Source organism: Phyllostomus discolor, chromosome X (assembly GCF_004126475.2).
Source record: "Phyllostomus discolor isolate MPI-MPIP mPhyDis1 chromosome X, mPhyDis1.pri.v3, whole genome shotgun sequence".
Lineage (NCBI taxonomy): Eukaryota > Metazoa > Chordata > Mammalia > Chiroptera > Phyllostomidae > Phyllostomus > Phyllostomus discolor.
The window spans coordinates 75,189,649-75,211,922 of NC_050198.1; the positions used below are offsets into that span (position 1 = coordinate 75,189,649).

Sequence of the window (22,274 nt, forward strand, 5' to 3'; positions counted from 1 at the left end):
TCCACAGCAAGTTTAACTCTAACTATTTTCACTTACTGTTTAGGAAGTAATTTCTTCTTACACACAGTAGTATATTTGGTCCTTGGTAGCTTTCACATGAAGGACACACTGAAATAACAGTCACTATTTTGTGGTTGAATTCTTTTTTGTTGTTTGTTGTTTTCCGGGTTTTTTTTTTTTTGTTTTGCTTTTTTTTGTTTTTTTTGATTTTTTTTTGTTTTTGTGATTTTGTTGTTTTTTTGTTTTTGTTTTTGTTTTGTTGTTGTTGTTTGTTTGCTTTGTTTTGCAGAATAAAGAACCTTACAGAAGGCTGTGGAAGAGCAGTCCAAGATCTGAAGTACTAGTCAGGTCAGCTATGTGCATGTGAGTTTCTCTAAGAAAACAAGAAGGTTGCATCTGATCTGTAGCCTTCTGTTTTCCAGAAGCTATAATACATTCCAATCTGTCTACAGTTTATTTCAATACTTGATTACTGTACTTTTGCTTCCATCACCACTGAACTCCACTACAATTGCCCTTACAGGAACATATCTGCATAAATGCAAAACCTTTGCCCTGATTCTCTCAGGTAATATTACAGTGGGGCCTGGTCTGGTTAAAAATATATTCTTTTTTTAAAAAGGAAGGAAAGAAAAAAGAAAAAAGTAGAAATAACATGGGAGAATACTTGAAACTGGGCCAACAGTGATAAAAAAGAAAAATCGTGTGAAATTATAATTTACTTTTATACCTCTCTATATAGTTAGCATGTGAATTCCAAATTATACATTGTCAACTTTTCATACATTTGGCTGTGCTGTATATATTATATTATATATATATATAGTCTCTATATTATAGATCTTCTAGGTAAATTGACAGTAAAGGACATTTATTTTATACATTATTTTGCTGGGTTAAAAATAAAATATATGCCTATTTATATGGTGTTTTGCTAAAAATTGGGCTTTATGTTTCAGGTGTCATGCTTCTAATCAATAATGATTAGAATGACAACTAAAAATAAATGTATTTAAATGTCTGTTACACTGTGAACTTTTCAGCTCATTTGGCTCTCTAGACTGTAGTGCAAGAGTGAAAATAAAACACAACAAAAGAAGCGCAAATAAAATAGGCCTAACTAGGAAAAAGAAACAAGCACAGAGTATTCCCTGCCTCCAGCCCAGAATGTTCTTCATAGGAGAGCCAACCTCTGTGGTCTCACTCTGACTTACTTGATTGGGGTGTGGCTGTGGAGTGCCAGCGCCTGTCTGTTGGGTATGAGAAATTCATATGTTTCTTTTTAAGATGCTTTTACTTTCATCAGGAAGTACAAATGAATTGTTCTGTCATTAATTGAAACTTTAGGACTGCAAGTCAATGAAGGCATTCTTTGTGTTCAGCCAAACAGGAAGCAATGTACTGTACTCAGTATCTCCACGTTCTTATTGAGAAATGCCAAAATGTTTCTCTTACATTTATTACTCATTAGTGTTAACCTTTTGGGTTTTTTTCCTCTTTCCTTCCAAAAACTTTGGAAATGGTAAAGAGAACAGTAATAGTTCAAGGCAGTATTAAAACTACAGCTGTAAGTGATAAAAAGTGCATTTCCTGAATATAATACAAATATAACTTTAAGAAACTAAAGGCACAAACTAAATAAATATGTATTACAAACTAGAAATGCACAGTTCAAGGTAATTACTATTACATAAAAGCTTCAAATATTTGTTTCTAATGGATATTTAAAGCAGTTTGAAAATGATACACCATCAGTGAATTGCAAAAAAGTATAATCACTTAAAATATAAGCAAAATAGACTCTAATATCGACATCTGGGATTAGTGACAAAATACATCATCACATTTATGAATGCACTCTCTATATACAGTTCACAAATTATTTTTCCATTAATTTAAAAGAACATCAGAGGTTCTAGGAACTTAAGGTCCATTTTTAGGCTGGTGTGGAGGTATTCAAATTTTCAACAAGTTTGTTAGTCATTTAAGAAACCCATCCTGAATAAATACTGTACCATTAACACAGGCCTGATTCAGGGAAAAAAAAACCAATAATATGATTGTAGTCTGGATTAGTAATCTCTTGAGTTGGTACACTTCCAATTAAAAAGAGAGATGAGTTCATCATGAATCCTTTCTCTCTCTTACTGTCTTTCAATACATGTGTAACAATGTGGTAATGCCAACCTGAAGGTTTTGATAATGAAATGTTTGGATACATCCTCCCCTACTGTCTGCGGGTCCTTGTCTCTCCCTCGCTCTGCTTTGTATAGTAAGGAACCAGACTCTACAAACCTTAGCCTGAGCCTGAATTCTGACTTTGCATCTTTTCAAAGACACTGTCATCACAAAGCAAGGCAATGACCCTCATGCTGCATTTAGGTAGTAGCTGGAAACAATCCAAACTATAACATACCATCATAAATTCTCCTTCAGACATAGTAAATGTCCAGACTTGGGGATGAAAGTGCTGAAGCCAGCTCAGGGGAATTTTCTACAGGCCACCTCATGCTGTTATGTATTTTCATTTGTGGTAACTTCCAATTACACAGCACTTTACAAACTGTCTCTTTGTCACTGGGCACAAATCTCCCAGATCACTAAGGGGCTTATTTTACTACAGGATTCATAGAGATTGAGAAACTACAGCTGATATTAACACTAATCATGATCTTTTTCCCCCCAAATTTTAAATGATCCAGAACAAAATCACCCTTCCTGGAAAATAGTTATTTTCCTAGGCAGGAGATACGATTAAATCAAACTACATGGGCAAAGACTGAAAACTAAAATAAGTAACCATATAAATGAGTTTGGTAAAAAAAAAAAAAGTCTGCCTCTCTATAATTACTTGAAATGTTTTAGGTCAGAAAGGGTATGCACAATTAAATTTCCTGACTATGGCTGGGAGATGTTCAATACAGAATTGCACATTTGACAGGTAAATCTAAGTGGGCTGAAACAATGTAGAGCAACTACTGTGCTGTTTAGCTTGGTCTCCTCTTTGGTACTTTCCTTTCAACTTTAATACTTGGTCTAGTTTTTTAAGGTTTTGGCTCTTATGAATTTGTACAGTAGTCATGCATGTGATTTATTGGCATCCCAGGCATGCATGCCTGCTAAAGCCTCTTTTTTTTTGTGCCAGAATCATACTTTACAGTAAATTACCTTTTGTGTGCACAAAACCATTGGGTTAGTGTGTAAATGCTGAATTGCTAATGTGAAATTATGACCAAAATACACCCTGTATATAAATGAGAAATTCCTACCCAGGTTAATAAAAGCTATGTTTACACGACGCCAGTACAGCTGGACAATTTAGTAAAACACAAAGTAGTAAAAACAGGTTGGGTAGGAGGAGTTACATTGGCCAGCTGCCTTGGTATCATGTACACACAAGCAAATAGTGGCAATTCAGTTTGGGTACCACACCCACAGGGCAGTGTGGTATACAGAACCAGCCACCACACGCCAAAACACAGCACAACAACATGGCATTTACTTTAACAAGCAAGAGGGAATAATCAGGGAGGAAGGGGAAATGGTTCTCCAGTCTAGGAGATGGTGGCTGAGGACATTTTACACTTCTTTTGAAGTTTTCTATGACAGATCTGGAAAATGTGAAAGGGCTGGCAGTCTTTCGAAATGCAAGGTTCAGAGACTATTGCACCACCTTTTCTGCCAACACTTACATATGAAACTTTGTGTCACAACAGAGATATAGAACCTTGGGTTCTTTCTGTGTATTTGAACATATGTATATGCATGGTTTGACAAATTTAAAGTGGTGCTGTCTGAAAACTTTGTTTTTTTGCTGTTTGAATTCTACTTGTGTTCTTTTGAATACTGCCACACAAGAACTAAAAATCTCTGTCATTTCTTAAAGAGTTTAAACAAACAATATTAAAATACCATCTTCCGTCACATTGAAAGGCAGTTGGATATGTTTTTCCTCCATATTTACATATACAGAGTTCTGATCTAGAAAACCAATACAATAAACCATTTTATGTTTTAAAAACAGGCAGTCTTTGGTGACGCAAAGGCAGAGATTTTTTTTGTTACCTCCTGCCTATTTCGCTCTGTCTCATGAAGTGAATATTGTTGGCACTGTCAGAAAGTTCTAAATACTGCTCAACAGACAAAACAAAATACCCATCATAACCTTGTACCCTCCCAGTGCTCAAAAGCTGCTGCTTTTCCCCCTCTGTCCATGCCCGAATACCCTCTTCCCCTTCCTGCAACCTTCTTTGTTCCTTAGTCCAGGCTTGGGCCACAGCGCGCTGTCTGGCAATCTCCAACACATGGTTCTTTTCCTCTTCGACCGTCGTCCCATACCGGATGTTGAAGCACAGAGCCCCATGCTGGAGCTGGATATCTGCAAACCGTCTAGTCCTCCCATTCAACACCGATGTCATCTGGGACACTGTGACATTGACACCATTCTCTAGAATCCGCCTCCCCCCAGTGTTACCAATGAGCACCAGGTCTTCCTCCAGAGACCCAAGCTTAATGAAGTAGTGAGTGTCCCTCCCATCTATGGTAAAATGTAGGTTTTCCAGGTAATGAGCATTATTGAGAATAGCAGCAAGCCGCCTGCTATCTTCATTGGCTACTCCTATAATATCGGCTGTTACTATGCCATCCTTGATGGCAAATTTTATACCTTTTCCAAAAACAGACGGAATGGCAGCAAACCTTGGCTGCTTCCCTCCTTCAGGGCATCGTCCATCATTGTATCGGGGAGTCATAGGAAGTTGGTCCAAGGAAATGAAATTTCTGAGCTGTTTCTGGAGCTCACACTGAATACCCAAGATAGTCTGGGAAAGAAGAAAGACACAGTGCAAATGTAGCACAGGTTAAACACCCATCACACGTCTGGTGATTGTGAAAAGCAAAAGCTTGCAACTTGCTGGCTTGCAATTTAAAAAGAAGCCAAATTTGGAATCTCTTCATCAGAGGTTTGGAGAGAAAAGACTAACAGGCGACGTGATCACTTGGCATACATTTCTTGGTATCTTGGTGAGTTAAACATAAGGAAATATGTTCAAACTTGATGTCACAGAGACTCAGAGCTAGTAGGAACTTCAAATTAGGTAGTTCCAGCTCCCTTCGAACAAAGACATTTCATTTTTGCCAATTTAACTAACACGTTCCAGCTCCCCTCGAACAAAGACATTTTATTTTTGCCAATTTAACTAACACCAACTAGCTGTTATGCCTGTGTATAGAGTAATACATTAGGCACAGGAATATATAAAGAGTTGCATCAGTCTTGCTTTCCAGCAGCTATGACCTTATAAATATAACAACAGCAAACCGGCAAGAATTTCACTGACCTTTTTACATGGACTTAAAATAAAAATGCTTTTTTATTATGGAAATTTTAAAACATACTAAGAAATAGGAATAAAAGAATAATAAACCTCCAAGGATCCATTACAAAGCTTTGGCAATTTTAAACATTTTGCTAAACTTTTTTTAGGACTTTTAGTGACAAAAACAGTAACGTATTATATCTATCTACAAAAATGGAAAAGACTATAGTACCTATTTAGAATTTCCTTTGTGTTATGATTTTTTACACTTAAATTTCAAGTCCCCCCCAAATTTCAGTTTTATTTTGTTAAAGCCATTTTTTTTTTGGCTAACACAGATATTCTTATTTCTTTTCATTGAAAGAAAAAGTTCCTTCTTGTTTTCATTTGTACCTCATACTCCTGATGAAGTCATCTGCCAAAACTTGAATGTGTGGGTATTCTTATTTTTCCAGGGACTTTATCCCTATAATCTATATTATTTTTGTTTCACTGCTTATATATATTTCCCTTTATCAGAATAATTTAGCTCTGTTATTTCCATGCTTTTCATGCACTATGCCCTGGGTTATTTTACAGTTGGAGATCTGATGTTTTCATGTCTCTTAAGGGACAATTTTCTCTATATAGAATCCATAATTGCCCTTGGTAGTCCATTTCAGAATTTTATGAGTTCAGCTCCTCTCTCCTGTTGTCTGTCTAACCCAATAGTCATCAAGTCACATGTCACAAGTCACTTTGCAACATCTTTTCTTTTTCCAAAAGCTCCAATCCTCAGCTCATTTCCTTATGCAATTTTTTTCTACCTCCTCCTTAATCATGGACATTTTAGTGAATATTTAAGACAACTCAAAAATAAGTAATCAAGTATATGTTAATACTATTTCATGGTGTTGGATGCTCTTATGTTTTTTCAGGTAAGTAGAGATGGTAAAACTTTTACTAACCTTTCCAGGATCCCACTCTTGAGTTTTTGTCTGAAGCTGCAGAAGCTCATAAGTTAATTCCAAATTTTCTAACTCTGGTTTTGGAAATCCAGGTAGTACATTGTGTAACTGGAAACCGAATAGCTCCAACCAACTTCCAATGTCTGTGAGGCACAAAATTAAAGAAAACAAATTAAAGTCCATACTTTACAACCTTTGTGGTAAGCTTTAACAGTAATCTCCTGCCTTCAATACGTTTAGCCAATGGGCAGTCTGGAATAAAACTCCCCTTATATTACCCACTCTAAAGCATATGATCCTCTCTCTGCAAGGAAACCTTTGAATTCTTGGATAATCACAGAGATAGGCTCATTTTATTGCACTGAAATTAATTTTTAAAAATATTTTTATTTATTTTTAGAGAGAGGGGAAAAGAGGGTGAGAGGGAGAGAAACATCAATGTGTGCCTCTTGTGTGCCCCCTACTGGGGACCTGGCCTGCAACCCAGGCAGGTGCCCTGACTGGGAATCAAACTAGTGACCCTTTGGTTCGCAGGCTGGTTCTCAATCCACTGGGCCATACTAGCCAGGGCTTGCACTAAAATTCTTAACATGGTAGCAGTACTAAGGCCACACAGACTGTGATGTTAGACTTATTAGATACAACAGAATCCTGAATTGTTCTTTTATCAAATTATTCGTATAAGCTTTTAAGAGTGAAAACTATAAACACAAAGCTTAAAAGGGAAGAAAAGTCCTGGCTGGTGTGGCTCAGTGGACTGAGCAGCGACCTGTGAACCAAAAGGTTGCCGGTTCAACTCCTGTCAGGGAACATGCCTCGGTTGTGGGCCAGGTCCCCAGTTGGGGGGCATGTGAGAGGCAACCAATCCATGCTTCTTTCACACATTGATGTTTTTTTCCCCTTTCTTCTCTCTTCCCTTCTTTTTAAAAATAAATAAATAAAGGTTTTTTTTTTAAAGGAAGAAAAAATATACCAGGGCACAAAAGCATTGTGTTTTATGAAGAGTTTTACTTACTCCAGAAGACTAAGAAAGACAGTGACTGCACAATAACTTGTGGGCTAACTGGCAGGAAGAGGAAGCATATTTACAAAGGCATTGAGATTACATGATAAACAGCACTGAGTTATCTCCTTACATTAGTGTAAAGTTTTGCACCATTTAAATACCTGTGGTATACTTTGCAACATCTTGAATTTTGCCAACTGGGTAGTTATTTTCAAAGGAGTAGAGGTTGAATGGTTTAGGAAGGAGGTTCAACTGTTTCCATATGTGATGATTAGGTGTTGTCCATCTCCCAGCAATGACGTCATAATCCCTTTGCCCCAGGTGCACTAACTTAGTAAGGAAATCATAGAGTCCTCCATGAAAACCAATGATGACCTGAAAGTCAGGGTAAGTGTCATGATAAATATCTCCATAAGGCGTGTACAATATCTCTTTTATCACCTGGCCTCGACTGCTGAACACAGCGAGTGGGGTGCCTGTATTATCACAGGCTACATAATATTCTTCACCACTGCTTAGCTCCATGGCAATAAGGTGACCTTGGAGATCATAATACAGGGATGTGATCTCAGAGCTTGTGTGGTTGTACAAATGAGTAACTCTTATGGGGTTGGCAAGGTCTGCATAAAAGAACTGGAGGTGCTGCCCTAAGCTGGACTTACTGGCGACACGTCGCCCAAGCCCATCATAGTAATACTGTACACTCCAGCCAGAAGCCTTATTGTAGGCTTTCTGTAGCAGACCATTAGAGTTGTATTCAAAGATGTCATTCCCCCTCTGCCTCAGAAAGCCATCTTCATCCATTTTATACTGAATTTCTCCTAGTCTGGTGATGCGATCCCGGAGGTCATATCGGAGAGGAGTTAGACGAGCACTATTCCCATGGCTTAAAAGATTGATGTTGCCATTCAGATCATAACTGTAACGCCACTGGGTTTTATCATTTACAGAAACAGTTTGTAGTTGCCCGTCTGCGTCGTATTCGTAGAAGTATCTTGTTATATTGGCATCTACTCCTACTCTTATATCACATATTACCATACGGCCCATACTATCATATTGAATAGTCATCCAGTAGGCAATTGCCTTCAGGATTTCATATTGGACTTCAATAACTTGTCCATTGGCACTGAAGATCTTGGTGTGCTTCATCACTGTAGTAGTTATGACTTGATTTAAGTCATAATTTATCACACTGAATTTTCCAAACTGCTCTGTTCTACCAGAGACATCAACATATCGGTACAGGTCTATGGGCAATGGGGTTTCATTTATCACAGCCTGCATGCTGGTGACACGAAAGTTGTTGTAGCTGTAGTCAAACCGAGCATTCACAAGACCTTCTTCACTGAATCGGAAAATTTGGCGTCCAATAAGAGGTCCTGGGGGAATCAAAATCAACACAATGAGAATGATGCTAGGTACTTAGTACTGAGCAATCAGAAAGGTCTAGCGTTATTTTCTTTAGTATTAATGCCTTTATTTTCAAAATAAAATATTACATGTTAACTTCTGATTTCTAAGCCTGGGTATATCATTCCACAGTATATATTCTCATACTGTGGTCACCAAATGTGAAAAAACATTTAAAACACCATATATTACAGTTACAGAATAATTGAATTATAGGAACTATAGAAATAATAACCATTCACTGGCTGAGATGAGGAAACTGATATTATAAACATGCTTTCTTTTTATAAGCACTGACAAAAGTATTTTCAATTCATTTGGCTTGGGTTACAAAGTCAGAGGGTCAGATTTTGACAAAGTCCAGCATTCAAGGAACAGATCTGGGCATTTTAGAAACCCCAAGGATGAAATGTAATAAAAAGTTCTGACATTAATTGAAGATAATTGGCCATCAACTGAGGCCTGCAGAGGTTACACAGAGTGTGAGATAGTGTCAATGAGACTGATATTTTGCAGCTGTATCTTTGGGATGATTTGGTGGTGGGTAGGACCAGGTTTGCAGTTACAGTAAGTACTTATTTCTCAACTTTCTTGAGAACTGAGAGAGAAAAAGAGAAATATACTGCATGTTTTGAAGGAATGAGTTTTCATGGAGCATATGATATATTTTGAATTCTCAGTAGAAGATACTTTGAGAACTAAAGCAACAGTTGGTTGGATTCAATGCCTACAAGTTAATGCTTCTATCTCAGACCATGGGCAGCAAAAATCCCATAAAAATATGATGTGATGTACATATCACCACTCTTTCACAACAAACCTGTTTGCCTGTATCTGATTGTGCAAATGAAGCCATCATGCATCAGGTGTATTGTCTTAATCACTCCAGAAGACTCTTCATAGGTTAATGTGACCTGAGTGGTATCATAGAGAATCTCAGACAGTCTTGCTTGCTTGGTGTACTTGTATAAAACTCTGCGCCCTGTCCCCAGATGCAGGGTCTGTAGCAGTCGGCCATCTCGACTATAGTCTTGGATAAAAGAAGTACTACTGTCTGGTGGGGTATAGATGTTCCGGTAGTAGCCCACTGAAAGCATGGTTTGTAAGCTGTGGCGCACCATACTAGGCATGGTGACTGACAGCAGACAATCTGATTGGTCATACTCAAAGATGTAACGCCGCTGGCTATGTAAGAGAAGCATCACGGACTGAAACGAGACAAAGGCAGAGTAACATAATATATACCACTGAAGTTGAGAAAAAGAGACTAAAGAAAATACACATTCGGCTATTCAACACAAATTTATTGAGCACTTAGTATGTGCCAGGCATTGCGGTGGACCCTAGTTGAAACAGTGGTCAATATGGTGTCTATCCTCATAGAACTTACAGTTTAGTTGGAGGAGAGAGACAAGTAACTAAGCCATTACAATACAGTACGAAATGTGTTATGACAGGGTACTTTCAGAAGGCAGAAGAAGAAGCAGCTAACCCAGATTTCACAGATCAGGGAGGGCTTCCTGGAGAAAGTGACATCTGAGTTGAGACCTAAAGGATGACTGGAGATTGTCCAGGTGAAGGCAGGGAGGTGGGTGGAGCAGAGTAGGAAAAGAGTACTCCTCATAGAGGGCAGAGCATTGTGAGGGTCTGAATGAGAAAGAAAGCATGGCTTATTCAGGGAGTGAGAGGACTTTTGTGTGGCCAGAGCATGGATATGTTGGGGTGGGGATGATGGTGAATGGCAAGAGATGAAGCCAGCTAGGTAGGCTGGATCTGGGTCATGCTGCCTTGCTGAGTCATGCTAAGGAATTTAGATTTAAACATGTTGGCAACAGGGAACTGAAAGCAAGCTGAAGCATTTGCACAGCTGGGAGAAATACTGAAGTCCATATTCCAGAACAGTTAACTGTTGTTTCAATCTGGAGATGGACTGGAAGGAGGTAAATGAATGGCCGGGTTTGCTATGTATTAAGTTACAGTCATTGAAAAGTATTCACTGACTTCATGTAGTAGATGTCTTCCTAAAAAGGTATATGTAAAATATTATATTATTGCTTTGGAACATGCCATTAAAAGTGGACAATCCTCCGGTTATACAAGCCTTCTTTCTCCAACCTGATCTGTATTTTAGAAACAGTTATTTGTTAAAGCATAGTGCCTTGCTTGTATTAGGTGTTTCAATGATATTGGCTTATTTTATTTTAAACTTAAACCTAGACATAGAAGGAGCATTCTTTTAGGGAAGAGTCAATCCTATTTCTAATTGAAAAGCATTTAAATCTCATCTTTTAAAAAAATGATTTTATTTATTTATTTTTAGAGAGAAGGGAAGGAAGGGGAAAGGGGAGGGAGGGCAACATTGATGTGAGAGAAACATTTATTAGTTGTCTCTCGCACGCCCCCAACTGGAAACATGGCCCGCAACCCAGGCACGTGCTCTGACCAGGAATTGAACTCAAGACCTTTGGCTTTGTGGGACAATGCCCAACCCACTGAGCCACACCAATCAGGGCATAAATATCAGCTTTTAATAAAAATAAAAATTACACGGGAAAATTCTGATGTAACTCCCCAAGGAAGCTTTACCCCTCCCTTCTTAAGAACTACTTTCTCAAGTATAAAGACTTAGTTGAGCTTTTAAAGATTATTTATTTATTTTTAGAGATAGGGGGAGGGAGAAAGAAAGGGAGAGAAACATCCATGTGTGCTTGCCTCCTGTGTGCTCCGCACCAGGGACCTGCCCCACAGCCCAGGCATGTGCCCTGACTGGAAATCAAACCGGCGACCCCTTGGTTCATAGGCCAGGGCTCAATCCACCGAGCCACACCAGCTGGGACTTAATTGAGCTTTATTTTCTGACGTTTCTGATATAAAAACAATAGGTATTTTTTTACCTTCTAAATATCAATTACATAAATATTTGACTATGAATTACAGAAACACACATAATATACACTTCAATGTTCAAGACTGCATATCCTCCCTGCCCTTCTGAGAATTATTGATTTTGAATTGCATGTCAATACTGTGAAGTCAAAGTCAGCATTTATTGGCTCATTCACTCGTTCTTTCTTTCCTTTCCACCAAGTACTGTGCTGGGCTAAACAGAGCTGCCAGTGGAAATGCTGTCATCTCATCAGCTGTGGACAATCTGCAGCTCCAAAAACCCCACTGAAGATTGAGCAGAAGACTTGGCATTCCTGCGTGGGCATGAGGACACAAAGGGAGAACCTCCTCCTTGACTAAGAACAGAATCTGGGGCAAAAAAACTGTGGAACATGCCTTTCAATTACCTCTATGCTAAAAGTCAGATTTTCCAGCTCTTTTCTACTCTATTTTGTCAATTGGCCATTAACAAATGACATCTGCCACCTGTGTTGCAGGCCAGAAACAATCACCATATGGCTTCCACACATTATCTAGTACCAGGCTGCCAGGGCCATGCCTTTCCCAGTCACTGTATCAGCCTTTATAAACATTTATAGCACATCGCCACTGTGTTCTCTCTCCTGCTCTCATTCTCCACGCTGCAGTCAACCACTGCCTGACCCTGTTTCTGAGTGGTGCCGATGCTGTGCTCTCGAAACCTCCCGCCCCCACCCCGCGCCTGGTCTATTTTAAAGCTCCCTGCCAATGGCAAGAATGTGGATGACGTGATTAGAAATCTCGTGAATGTAACCATTGTGTTGCTAGAATACCATTTTGCTCTCACTTGGTTGCTTTTTCACTTTGGGTGGGCATTATTATCAGTTTATTCATAAACAATGCCTATGGGTGCATCCAGCGCCCACTGTGCTGCTACAGGATAAAAGGCCGTTTCTTATTACTCCAAACAATAGAGTAGAAGACTTTTTATTTTTAAAAATTGATTATGAGAGCCTAAAAGAGATCATTGTAAAGAAGAAGAGAAAAAGAACAATAATTGCTGTATACTCCGTTTGAACAAGAATAGAAATAAGATGGTAGAAATTCGAGAAGTTAAGGCATTCAAATGACCACCAGATGGCAGTGTGGGGTCACCTGAAAGCTCAAGCCACAGGCTGCATTCTGTCCCTCCAGGCTGCCTTTGAAAATTTCAGCCCTGAAGAGACAATTTTGTGTAAATGTATCAGACTAAAACATCTTATTACATGATTGTAATATATATTTAAATGCATCTTAAAAGAGAAGTTCTTAAGAATAATTTCAGGAAACTGAAAGATTTACATTTACTGTAATAGAACATTTTAGCTCCATGTCTTCAAAATGTAATTAACTCAGAAAAGTCTCATAAATCAAGATAGAGAATTAATGACCATACAGAGAAAATTTAAGAAACAATAATTGATTTTTTAATAGAGAAGAGATTATTTAAGCAAGTTCAGCTATTACCCAAATTATTTTTCTTCTAATGGCTACAAACCCTTGTGTATGAAAATATCAGTAATATGTGTAAGTTTCACTTATTCTAGAGGAAGTCAAATAATTGTTACAAAATTTCTGCATATTAAGGTGAAATATCTGCTGTCACTCTTTAATTTTTCATGCTATATGGATGCCAAGCAAATTTACAGAGGTAATACAAGAAGTATTTTGAGGCATAACAAGACGTATACATTTTAAAGTTTGAGAATTCATACTTTACAATACACTACAAGAGCAAGCCTGTTAGTCCTTGCTCTGTCCCAGATATAGTGTAAAAATGTGCCAGCAAAGGCCACATTAAAGAGAGGAGTAAAATGAGCACAGGAAGGCACAGAACCTCATCACCTCACTGAAAAAGTTATATGTAAATTGGATTTTATAAATCCAGTATTTCCCTTTTTCCCTAGAATCACAGTTTCAAAGATATTTTAACTCTCTTTCCTTCCTTCCTTCCATTCTTTCCTGTTTTAATTCACCTTCAAGTAGCAGTAAGTACTAGCATTTAAGTTCTCGACTTGAAAGTAAATAGTATAGTGCAGTATTCAAATAGAAAGAAACTAATTTTTATTGAATGACTGGATATGCTGGGTGCTTTATATTGTTATTTCATTTAATCATAACATTTATTTAGTGAATTACTTATTATCACTGGTAAAAATAATGTTAATAAAATCAATGTCATGAAAAATGACTTTTAGAAAGTAAAAAACCATGTGTTTGTATGTTTTGAGATTTCCAGAATAGGATTGCATAAGTCAGGGGTTACCTTTTAATTAGAGAACAAATTAAATATGGATCAAGAAAGGGACAAAAATCAACAAAAAGGCACAAGTGATTTGGCTTGTCTCACTGGTCAGGAAACTAGTCTTTAGAAGTCACTGGAACTTTACTTGATACACAATCCCATGTCGATAAGGTCTTATTTATGTCCACTATAGACACAGACAGTGTCACAGAGTTTCTTTGTTTTGTTTTGTTTTGAAAAATTATTGCCAACTATGTTTCTGTAGCAAAGAGAACTCCTGAAGTTTGCTTCATGTGTTTCTTCACTCAAGGAAGTTTGATGAAATAATCAGCTAATTCAGAAAAGAGAAACAATGAAATTGCTTCAGAGGCTAATAACCGCATGCAGGACTGAAATGGGAGTTTTCAATAGGCTCTTTTGTTATTGTATAGACAGCCTAAATGGAAAGTCTTCACAGAGCCAGATGCAACTGTCCATAGGCAATTAGCTCAGGGCCCGGGTTTGGTGCTAATGAGGTCAGGGTTATGACTTCAAACCCAGGCAAGTTCTCTAAAGAGAAGTGGCAAACCCATCCTCGCCCCTGGAAAGAACAAGTCAGCCTATATTCCAGTAGTAATAAGTGGCACCTGTTTTTAAATACGAAGGTCATCATTATATGCCTTCTATATTTGGTGGTAAACATACCACCAAATATTTGGATTCAGTTTATTTTGTAAGAAGTTTAGCCCATTGTGGGCACTAGTCATATAATTTTTGCCCGTCACTCTTGTTAATTGCACTTCAAAAGAGCAAAGTCCCATTCTGTAAGATTCAGATGTTCCCAGTGTAGAATAGAGATTATAGGTTTGATCAATTTCTTCAGCAGAAAAGGACACGGGATGGATACAGCAGAGAACTCGCTCCTTTATCCTGGCTCCCAAGTGGGGTCAGCTTTATCTCCTAGGCATTTGCACCTTGGCAAATTCCCCAGCAACTGACGCTGGGAAACAGTACAATAGTTTTTATAATGACATACAACCATTGGCACACTTTTACTTTAAACCTGGAGGTGTATCAGCAAGGCTTGGCATCACTGGCTGCAAATTGCGAAATTTTGCCCTGTGAGCTATGAACTCCTCTGACTTTTCTAAGAACGTCCAGGGGTTACCTTGTACTCATTACCCTTGACTGCTTGAGGGAAAGCATTTTTTTTAATATCCCCAGAAATTACTTCAGGACTGATAAATTCAGTTGAATGGACAGATTTGGGAAACAAGATCCACTATCTTAGGACACTAGAAATTGAAATGGCAGATAGAGATCAATTACTCTGATTGTCCTCTGCTTCTGATCTGACCAGAAACTATTTTGCTGCATGAAGGCCAATGTTTGACAAGTGGGATTCAAATCCTTGTCTACCCCTACCAAACAGAGGCCATAAGCTCCCTTTATGGATGTGACTGGACAGTCACTACACAAAAAGGGCTGTTACCTATGAGACCTGATGCCACCATCCCCTCACACTGGTTGATTACTTATGCAAATTAGTCCTCAAATGTACACTGCTAAAATTTCACTGACTATCCTAACAAACTTAGAAGTTTTTATTTTCTATGTAATAGGCTCTTTTCCAGAGCTGAGATGCATTAACACACAATTTTATAATTTTCTACCTATTTTCTTCAGTATGAGCTTTCATAATAATAAAGATACCTTTTTAAGAGCATGACCAAATATTCTCAAATGAGGAGAAAGCTAAGCTATTATCCTGAATTTAGTTTGAAGTACCTGGCAGACTGGGGATTAGGGAAAATTTTCAGCTGCAAAACAGCTTATCCTTATAGGATATATGTAAAAAAATGTGTGTGTGTGTGTGTGTGTGCGTGTATAATTATATATCTATTTACACATAGGCTATATGTAAATAGATGTATAATTATGTATATGCAATTTTTTGGTTACTTCTACCAACAGAACATCCAGAACACAGACTTTTCTCTTGTTAGTCCTTACCAAGATGGGTAATTAGGGCCACTTTCAATAATTTCCATCAGAAATTCAGAACTAGTTTGTCTTGCCTACATACTTACCTTTTCTAAGTAGGTATAGCTCCAAATCTTCCCATCAGCCCAAGTTCTTGAAATTATTTTTCCACTCTGGTCATATTCCATTTTTTCATTCCACGTCCCTCTTTGAATAAATGTCACGAGTCCTGAAGGTGAATATGTGATGTTCACTTCATTATATCTGCTCACAGGAGACCAAAGAACAGGTCGTCCAGTCTGGTCATAAAGAATTCGAAGGGTGAATTTCCGATGGTCATCATAGATCTTTCCCGTGCGTGTTATATGATCGAAGTCTATGGAGAGCAGGTTTCTGTTATGGGCCTACAAAAAAAAAAGACACAAAATACATTTTAAGCTTGGCCTTGGTTCCTCCATCTAGTGCATTCACAATTGCAAAGCTTTTTCTGATTCTCTCACAATGGGGTGTCTCTGGCCTTTGAATCTGCATGACTTTCACCTTCCTCAGATGACACTGATCTTGATTCTCCCACCAGATTGTGCAATCCTGCAGGGGTGAACTATGTCTTAATTCTTGGCACATGCTAGATCTTCTATATAAGGTTGCTGATCATTTTCTCCCAATTCAAGCCTCAAAGGTACTGACACTTTTCAATAATTATGTCATCTTATTTATGTGAGTCAGATGCCTACTAAGGAGCGGGACTTCCTGCTCCCTCTTTACCAGTGAAGTGACTAGAACATGCAAAGGGGGATTATTTATGAGATTATAAATCAGAAAGAAGGGATATATTTTGAGTCCCCTCTGTTTACACAGATCCCCGTCTCAGGCTTTCTTGTTCACCTGGGCTTAGAGTTGTATTACAGGAGAATTCAGGTTGCCCCCTAGTGACAGAACCCCACTCAGCAATACTTTCACAGAGGCCAGCAGGTAAATGCGGTAGGTGTTGGTAGGTCCCCCAGTGTTGGCAAGGGTGGTGCCCCTAAATGAAGTTAAAGCATGGAATTTTGAGTTTGGCTTGGTTCTGGTTCTCAGCTTGCTCACAACCACGAAGTTGTCCCAGAGAGAGCCTGATGCAATGGGTCTCAGGTGGATTCCATGAAGGACAGCACTCAGTGGTGCCTGAATCCTAGGAAATTCAGCTGGGCCCATAAAAGATGACCAAACAACTAAATAACACAGTTAAGAAAACTTTCAAAATCGACAAGAAGGCAACTTTCACTGGGTTTTCAAAGCAACTGGACAACTGACCTGATTTTTTGTACCCTTCAGCTTGAAGCATCAATGTTTGGCAGTCCCACTAGTCACTTCCGCTACGGCTAGCTGATCACAACAGAGCTGTAGGTGGCTCTGTGAAAGCAGGGAGCTTTGAAGGAAGGGTGGGTGGAAAGTCAAGGGGAGGGCTTTTAAAACAGATTTTATTTATTTTAGTTTAGTTCAGTTTCAGTTTTAGTGAGTTTTTTGTCGTGTTTTATTATAACTTTTTATTTTGAAAGAGTCGGACTCATAAGAGGTTGCAAAAATGATACAAAGTCACCATTCACCCAACTTTCAAAGGTTGGGGTTTTTAATTTGGGTGAAGGTGTCCAAAGCAAGGAACGAAGCAAGAATGAAAAAGAAGAGTATTTTAGAAGTGTAAACAGCAGTGGCCCGGGGTCAGGAGGCATTTACTTAGCTGCTTGTCTGTGCACCAGTCATGTCTTCTATCAGGGCATCAGTTTCTTTATCTCTGAAATGGAGTGATATGACCACTTTACACCAGAGTTGTGCTAAGAATGAAATGAGATTGCATGTACACGTATCTGGTGAAGTGTAAGAATAGTATTAATAATTATTAGTTTCAAGGATTTTATTTATGTTTAGAGACAGGGGAAGGGAGGGAGAAAGAGAGGGAGAGAAACATCGATGGGTCACCTCTCGAATGCCCCCAGCTGGGGACCTGGCCAACAATACAGGCCTGTGCTGTGAACGGCAACCTTGTGCTCTGCAGGATGATACTCATCCAATTGAGCCATACTGGTCAGAGCAGGTAATTGTTATGTTTAGAATATAATGATTACTTTCCTAATTTTAGTTGGGCTTTTGAATGGGCCCATGTGTCACATTCCAAGGTGATTATAGCTTGGTGTAGTAGGTTTATAAGTATACGAACTGTCAACATGATTCTACACAGAATGTGAATTATCAGGTTAATGAGGTAGGGGAAACCCAAACATGAGGGTCTGACTACATTAATCACAGTCAGACTGAACTGATTCACTAGCTATTTAACTACACTTTATGTTCCTTTTTATGGTCAAGGATTCCTTTGAATATCTGAAAGCCATGAACCATGCCCCCAGAAAAATGCATATAAGCACATATGTGACCATTTAAAGTAAAATCTCAAGGGGGCCCAGAAACCCAAACACAAAACCTTGAGGGGATCCATCTCATTCCGTCCTTACCAGCATCAAGTATTATCGTGGTTAGTAAACTTTTCCCAGTATGAAACTGGGAAAATGGCATGTTACTGTGGTTTAAATTTGCATTTACTTGGTTACTAGTGAGGCTGTACCCTTTTGCATGCCGATTGGTCACACGTATGTCTTCCATGAATTGTCTGCTCATGTCGTTTGCTCATTTTTCTATTGGGGTGTGGCACTCAGCTTTTAAAAACCTCTTTTGGTTGCAGTTTCTTCATCAACCAGCTGGGGCTAATTATAGTTGCTCTTAATTTTGAGCTTCAGCAAAAATAGAGCCTAGCAAATGTTCCATGCCATGAGTTTTATCCAGAAGACTGGTGATTAGATACTCAAATTATTTGGAAGGAAGTGCGGTTAGTCTCAGGGGTGAGTTTAATTCAGGGAACAGAGCCACCAGTTGGGAATCATGACTCTTTAGACCATCTGTAGCCAATGCCTACAGTGTTATAGGGCATAGATATATAGTAACCCACTGTTATCACCTAAAAGGTGATAAGCACATATTTTCTGTCTTTTGATACACAGGGCTCAGAAACCTATATGAAACCAGGTGTTCTTTCTTCAACTACCTTTCCTGTGGTTTTATAGCTACATATCTGCAACTGCAATACCGTTCATTTACAATAGCTGTAAAATATCCATGTACTCCCAGCGACAGTTGTAACGGTTACAATTTATGTTATAATGATGGTTAAAGAGCCAAAGTAACAAGTGATTTCCAGTTGAACTCAATTTGTGGTTTTATTTATCTGATAGATTAAGTTTACAACTCAAGAACACATTTCTTAATAAAGTCATTACAGCTACATAGGCAGGGATCACTGTTCAAAATCCACTACAAAGCAGAGAGAATCTCTGCCTAATGTTCTTACTCCACCTGTCAAGACTTCTGCAACTGTGCTTCTCTTTCTGGAGAATGCACTGTGAGATGCAGATGCTGCCAAAACACTAGTTTCAAAGTGAGGTTTGGAAAGTAATGCAAAATTTGGTGAACAGCTGAAAGGACATGAAGGAATTGAAGATGCCACAGGATCACCCTGCCTCTCGCCCAGCTGAGTCTTTTGTGGAAAGCCCACGCAAGGAGACTGGCAAGGAGAAGGCTTTTCCAGGTGAGCTGCCCCACCCTCCTTCCTGAGCACTGATGTGCCTCTAGCCTCTATGGCAGGAATAAGAATTAGGCTGATTGCCTCTGACTGCTTGGGGTCATGAGCAAGATTGAGAAAGCTCCACATTCATAGAAGCACTTCTTTGCCTGAAAGAAAATAATAGCCCTTGACCTAAGTATGGGCCATCCATCCTTATTTCCACTCTTACTCCAAACAGTTTACGCCAATCCCTACCCTGGAAAAGAGAAGGGCAAAGAAAAGATTGAAATTTGGGAATAGCCCCAAGCTGAAAAAGGTCTCTTTGGACAGGGTGCACATCGAACGAGACTTTTGAGTGTAGCAAATAACAAACTGTACATTGGGGTAAGAAAGCTGGACTTGATCATTTTTTTTAAGGGAGAAAAAGTTGCTCTGCTTTAATATATCTTCTGATTTCCTTTAGTTTTTTTCAGCTCTGCTAAGGAGAAGTAAGGAGAAGGGCTTGCTTTTTGTTCATACTTAGACCAGAAAGGAAAGAAGGAAGAGGATGCCCTGGGGATCATGGATTGTGTTGCCAGCAGAAATCAAAGTGCCTGTGAAGTGTTGGTACAGGGTGAAGCTCCAAAGAAAAGTGTCCTTTGCCTCCCTTCTGAGCCTTTACTTGCTTTTTCCTAGGAGTTTCTGTTTTCATTGCTTAAGAGAATGTCCTTTCAGGACTTCCAATTTGAGACTCATTCAATTAGTAGGGTAAAGACATTAATACACGTATAAGGTTGATCTATAGGCAACTGCTGATGTTTGTCAGGTTTTGGCCTATGAAATTATTGTTTTTCCTGTTAATTTGGTTTTGTGTCACTCTTATTCTGAGTCCAGCCATAACAATTTAAGAAGGGTAGAGGGGAAGAATTCTCCCCCTCTTTGACACAATATGCATAGTAAGAACTCTGTGAATGTTAGCTGCTGCAATTGTGATGAATGATAACAATAATACTGCTGATAATAAGGATTGTACAGCCCACTATCTAGATTATGGGCATACCTCTCCTTCCTAATAATCTTACTCATCCTTTTGAAGGGGGGTAGAACTTGCCATCCCAAAACAATGTCTCTTTGGTACAAGGATTATTTTGGGCTCTTTCAGAAAGAGCAGACACAGGGGAATCTTTGAGAGTGGAGCAGACATGCCCTGGCACAGCAAAGGCATTTTTTTCTGAGAACGGAGGGAGATGCTGGAATTCTGTTGGCTACCTCCCAGATTCCCCATCGTTTGTCAGTCTGAGACCCTGTGTTTCAATTAGGCTTGTTGCCCCTTCCACAGCTCAGATCACATATGAACATTCACAGGTTGCATTTAAAAGCCAATTTACTCCATTCTCAGTTATCTGTGAACAGAAAATAAAGTCAACAGTGAGGGTTTTAGATTGGTCTTTGCTTAAGTTTCATGGATATATACATATGTATATATCTGCAGTTCTTGAGTTTTTCTATAGCCTCATATCTCAGTCAGAAAAATCTTGTACAGAGCTCTGGGATCCAGTGCTGGGATAAGTCTCATATAACTGCATTATTATCCCCAGACACGGCAAGGTGCAATCTGGATATAGTTCCTAAACCAGTTTGTTTTTGGTGAATGTCCAATTCTTTTACAACTATGTCTATTGTTATCTGCATTCTAATTTCCCGATTGTCCAGGGAAATGTATTTATGAGCACAGATTGATGCAGCAGATGAGGAAATGCATGGACTTGATGTAAAAGTACTTTGCAAGGAAGATGATTCAAACACAACTCGGGTTGGGGAAAATGGATTTTTGAAATAAATTAAATTTTGGGATGTTAATATGATTTATTTCACTTAATGGAGCTGGTGCAGGATGGCCCAGAGGTAGAAAATCCCTTTTGCCTGCTCAGGCTGAGGAGGATATCATGTTTCTGGGCAGTTTGCTTCCTTCACCTTGAAGGGGACCCTGATTTTGTCTGAAAAAAGGAATGACCAATCACTGGAAAAAAGCAGCTCTTGTTGCTTTATCTCCAAGAGAGGTCTATCCTTTTCTGATGTCTTTCTTTCCAGATAGAAGATCTGGGGTGGATGTGATAGGTAGCTTTCTGGAACATTTCATGTCCATTGTCTTACCAAATGAGCTAGCCTTTCAATGAACCTGTCATTTTGAGACTGAACAATTAGTGCTTTATGACCTGCTGTCCAAGCACATTTGCAAATTACAGTCAGACAATTGTGTGGTTTTTCAAACAAGACTCTGTTTCCCCCAGCGCAGTAGGGGTTTCCATGTTCTGTGAGTACCTGAATCTAGTATTCTGTCTCAAGAGCTCTGGTACTGTGACACACCCTCACTCTGAAAGGCAGGTCCACCAGGAGAAGGAAAAGGTTCAGTCTAAGCTCTCAAGGTACTTGAGAGCATCAGAGAGGCTTATTTTTTACATGTATGAGTCACTGCATATTTGGCCCAGAAGGAAGTCACACCTCATGTATCATTGACTTGCCCCTTGAAAGCTACCAAAAGTGAAGGTACACCATGTCTGAAATAATAAAGTCAGTAGGGAAGTAAAATTTGCCCTGTTGAAATTGGATCCACACCTACCTTTGGGGCACATATTCACCCTACTAGATCTCATCTGCCTAACCTAGGGAAACAGAGACAGCAGTATACACACAAATACCTGAGGATGGGGAGAGCGGGTAAAAACAACCCAGAGAAACAGCTTCCCTCACCTTCTGGTCTCCTTCACACCTTCTCTGCCTGGAGGCCAGCCAGTCATCCTACACCAGCCACACTTGCCAGTAAATTAGAGCCAATTATTTGTCTCTTGTTGCAGGATTAAAATGAGGATTCTGGTTCTGCCAATGTGGCTCCACCGAGTGGAGCAAT

At 39.0% G+C, this 22,274-nt stretch overlaps 1 protein-coding gene across 1 annotated transcript in view; it reads right to left on the reverse strand.

Annotated features, from left to right (window-relative positions):
• Positions 1-941: 941 nt before the first annotated feature.
• TENM1 (teneurin transmembrane protein 1) overlaps positions 942-22,274 on the reverse strand; it is a 375,964-nt gene continuing 354,631 nt past the window's right edge. Inside the window, exons 25-29 of the mRNA XM_028522241.2 lie at positions 15,903-16,199; positions 9,505-9,892; positions 7,433-8,653; positions 6,266-6,408; positions 942-4,820 (exon numbers count right to left, since the gene is read on the reverse strand). Of these exons, the coding sequence (XP_028378042.2) occupies positions 4,062-4,820; positions 6,266-6,408; positions 7,433-8,653; positions 9,505-9,892; positions 15,903-16,199 (2,808 nt within the window). The 3' untranslated portion in view covers positions 942-4,061. The remainder of the gene's footprint in view (positions 4,821-6,265; positions 6,409-7,432; positions 8,654-9,504; positions 9,893-15,902; positions 16,200-22,274) is intronic.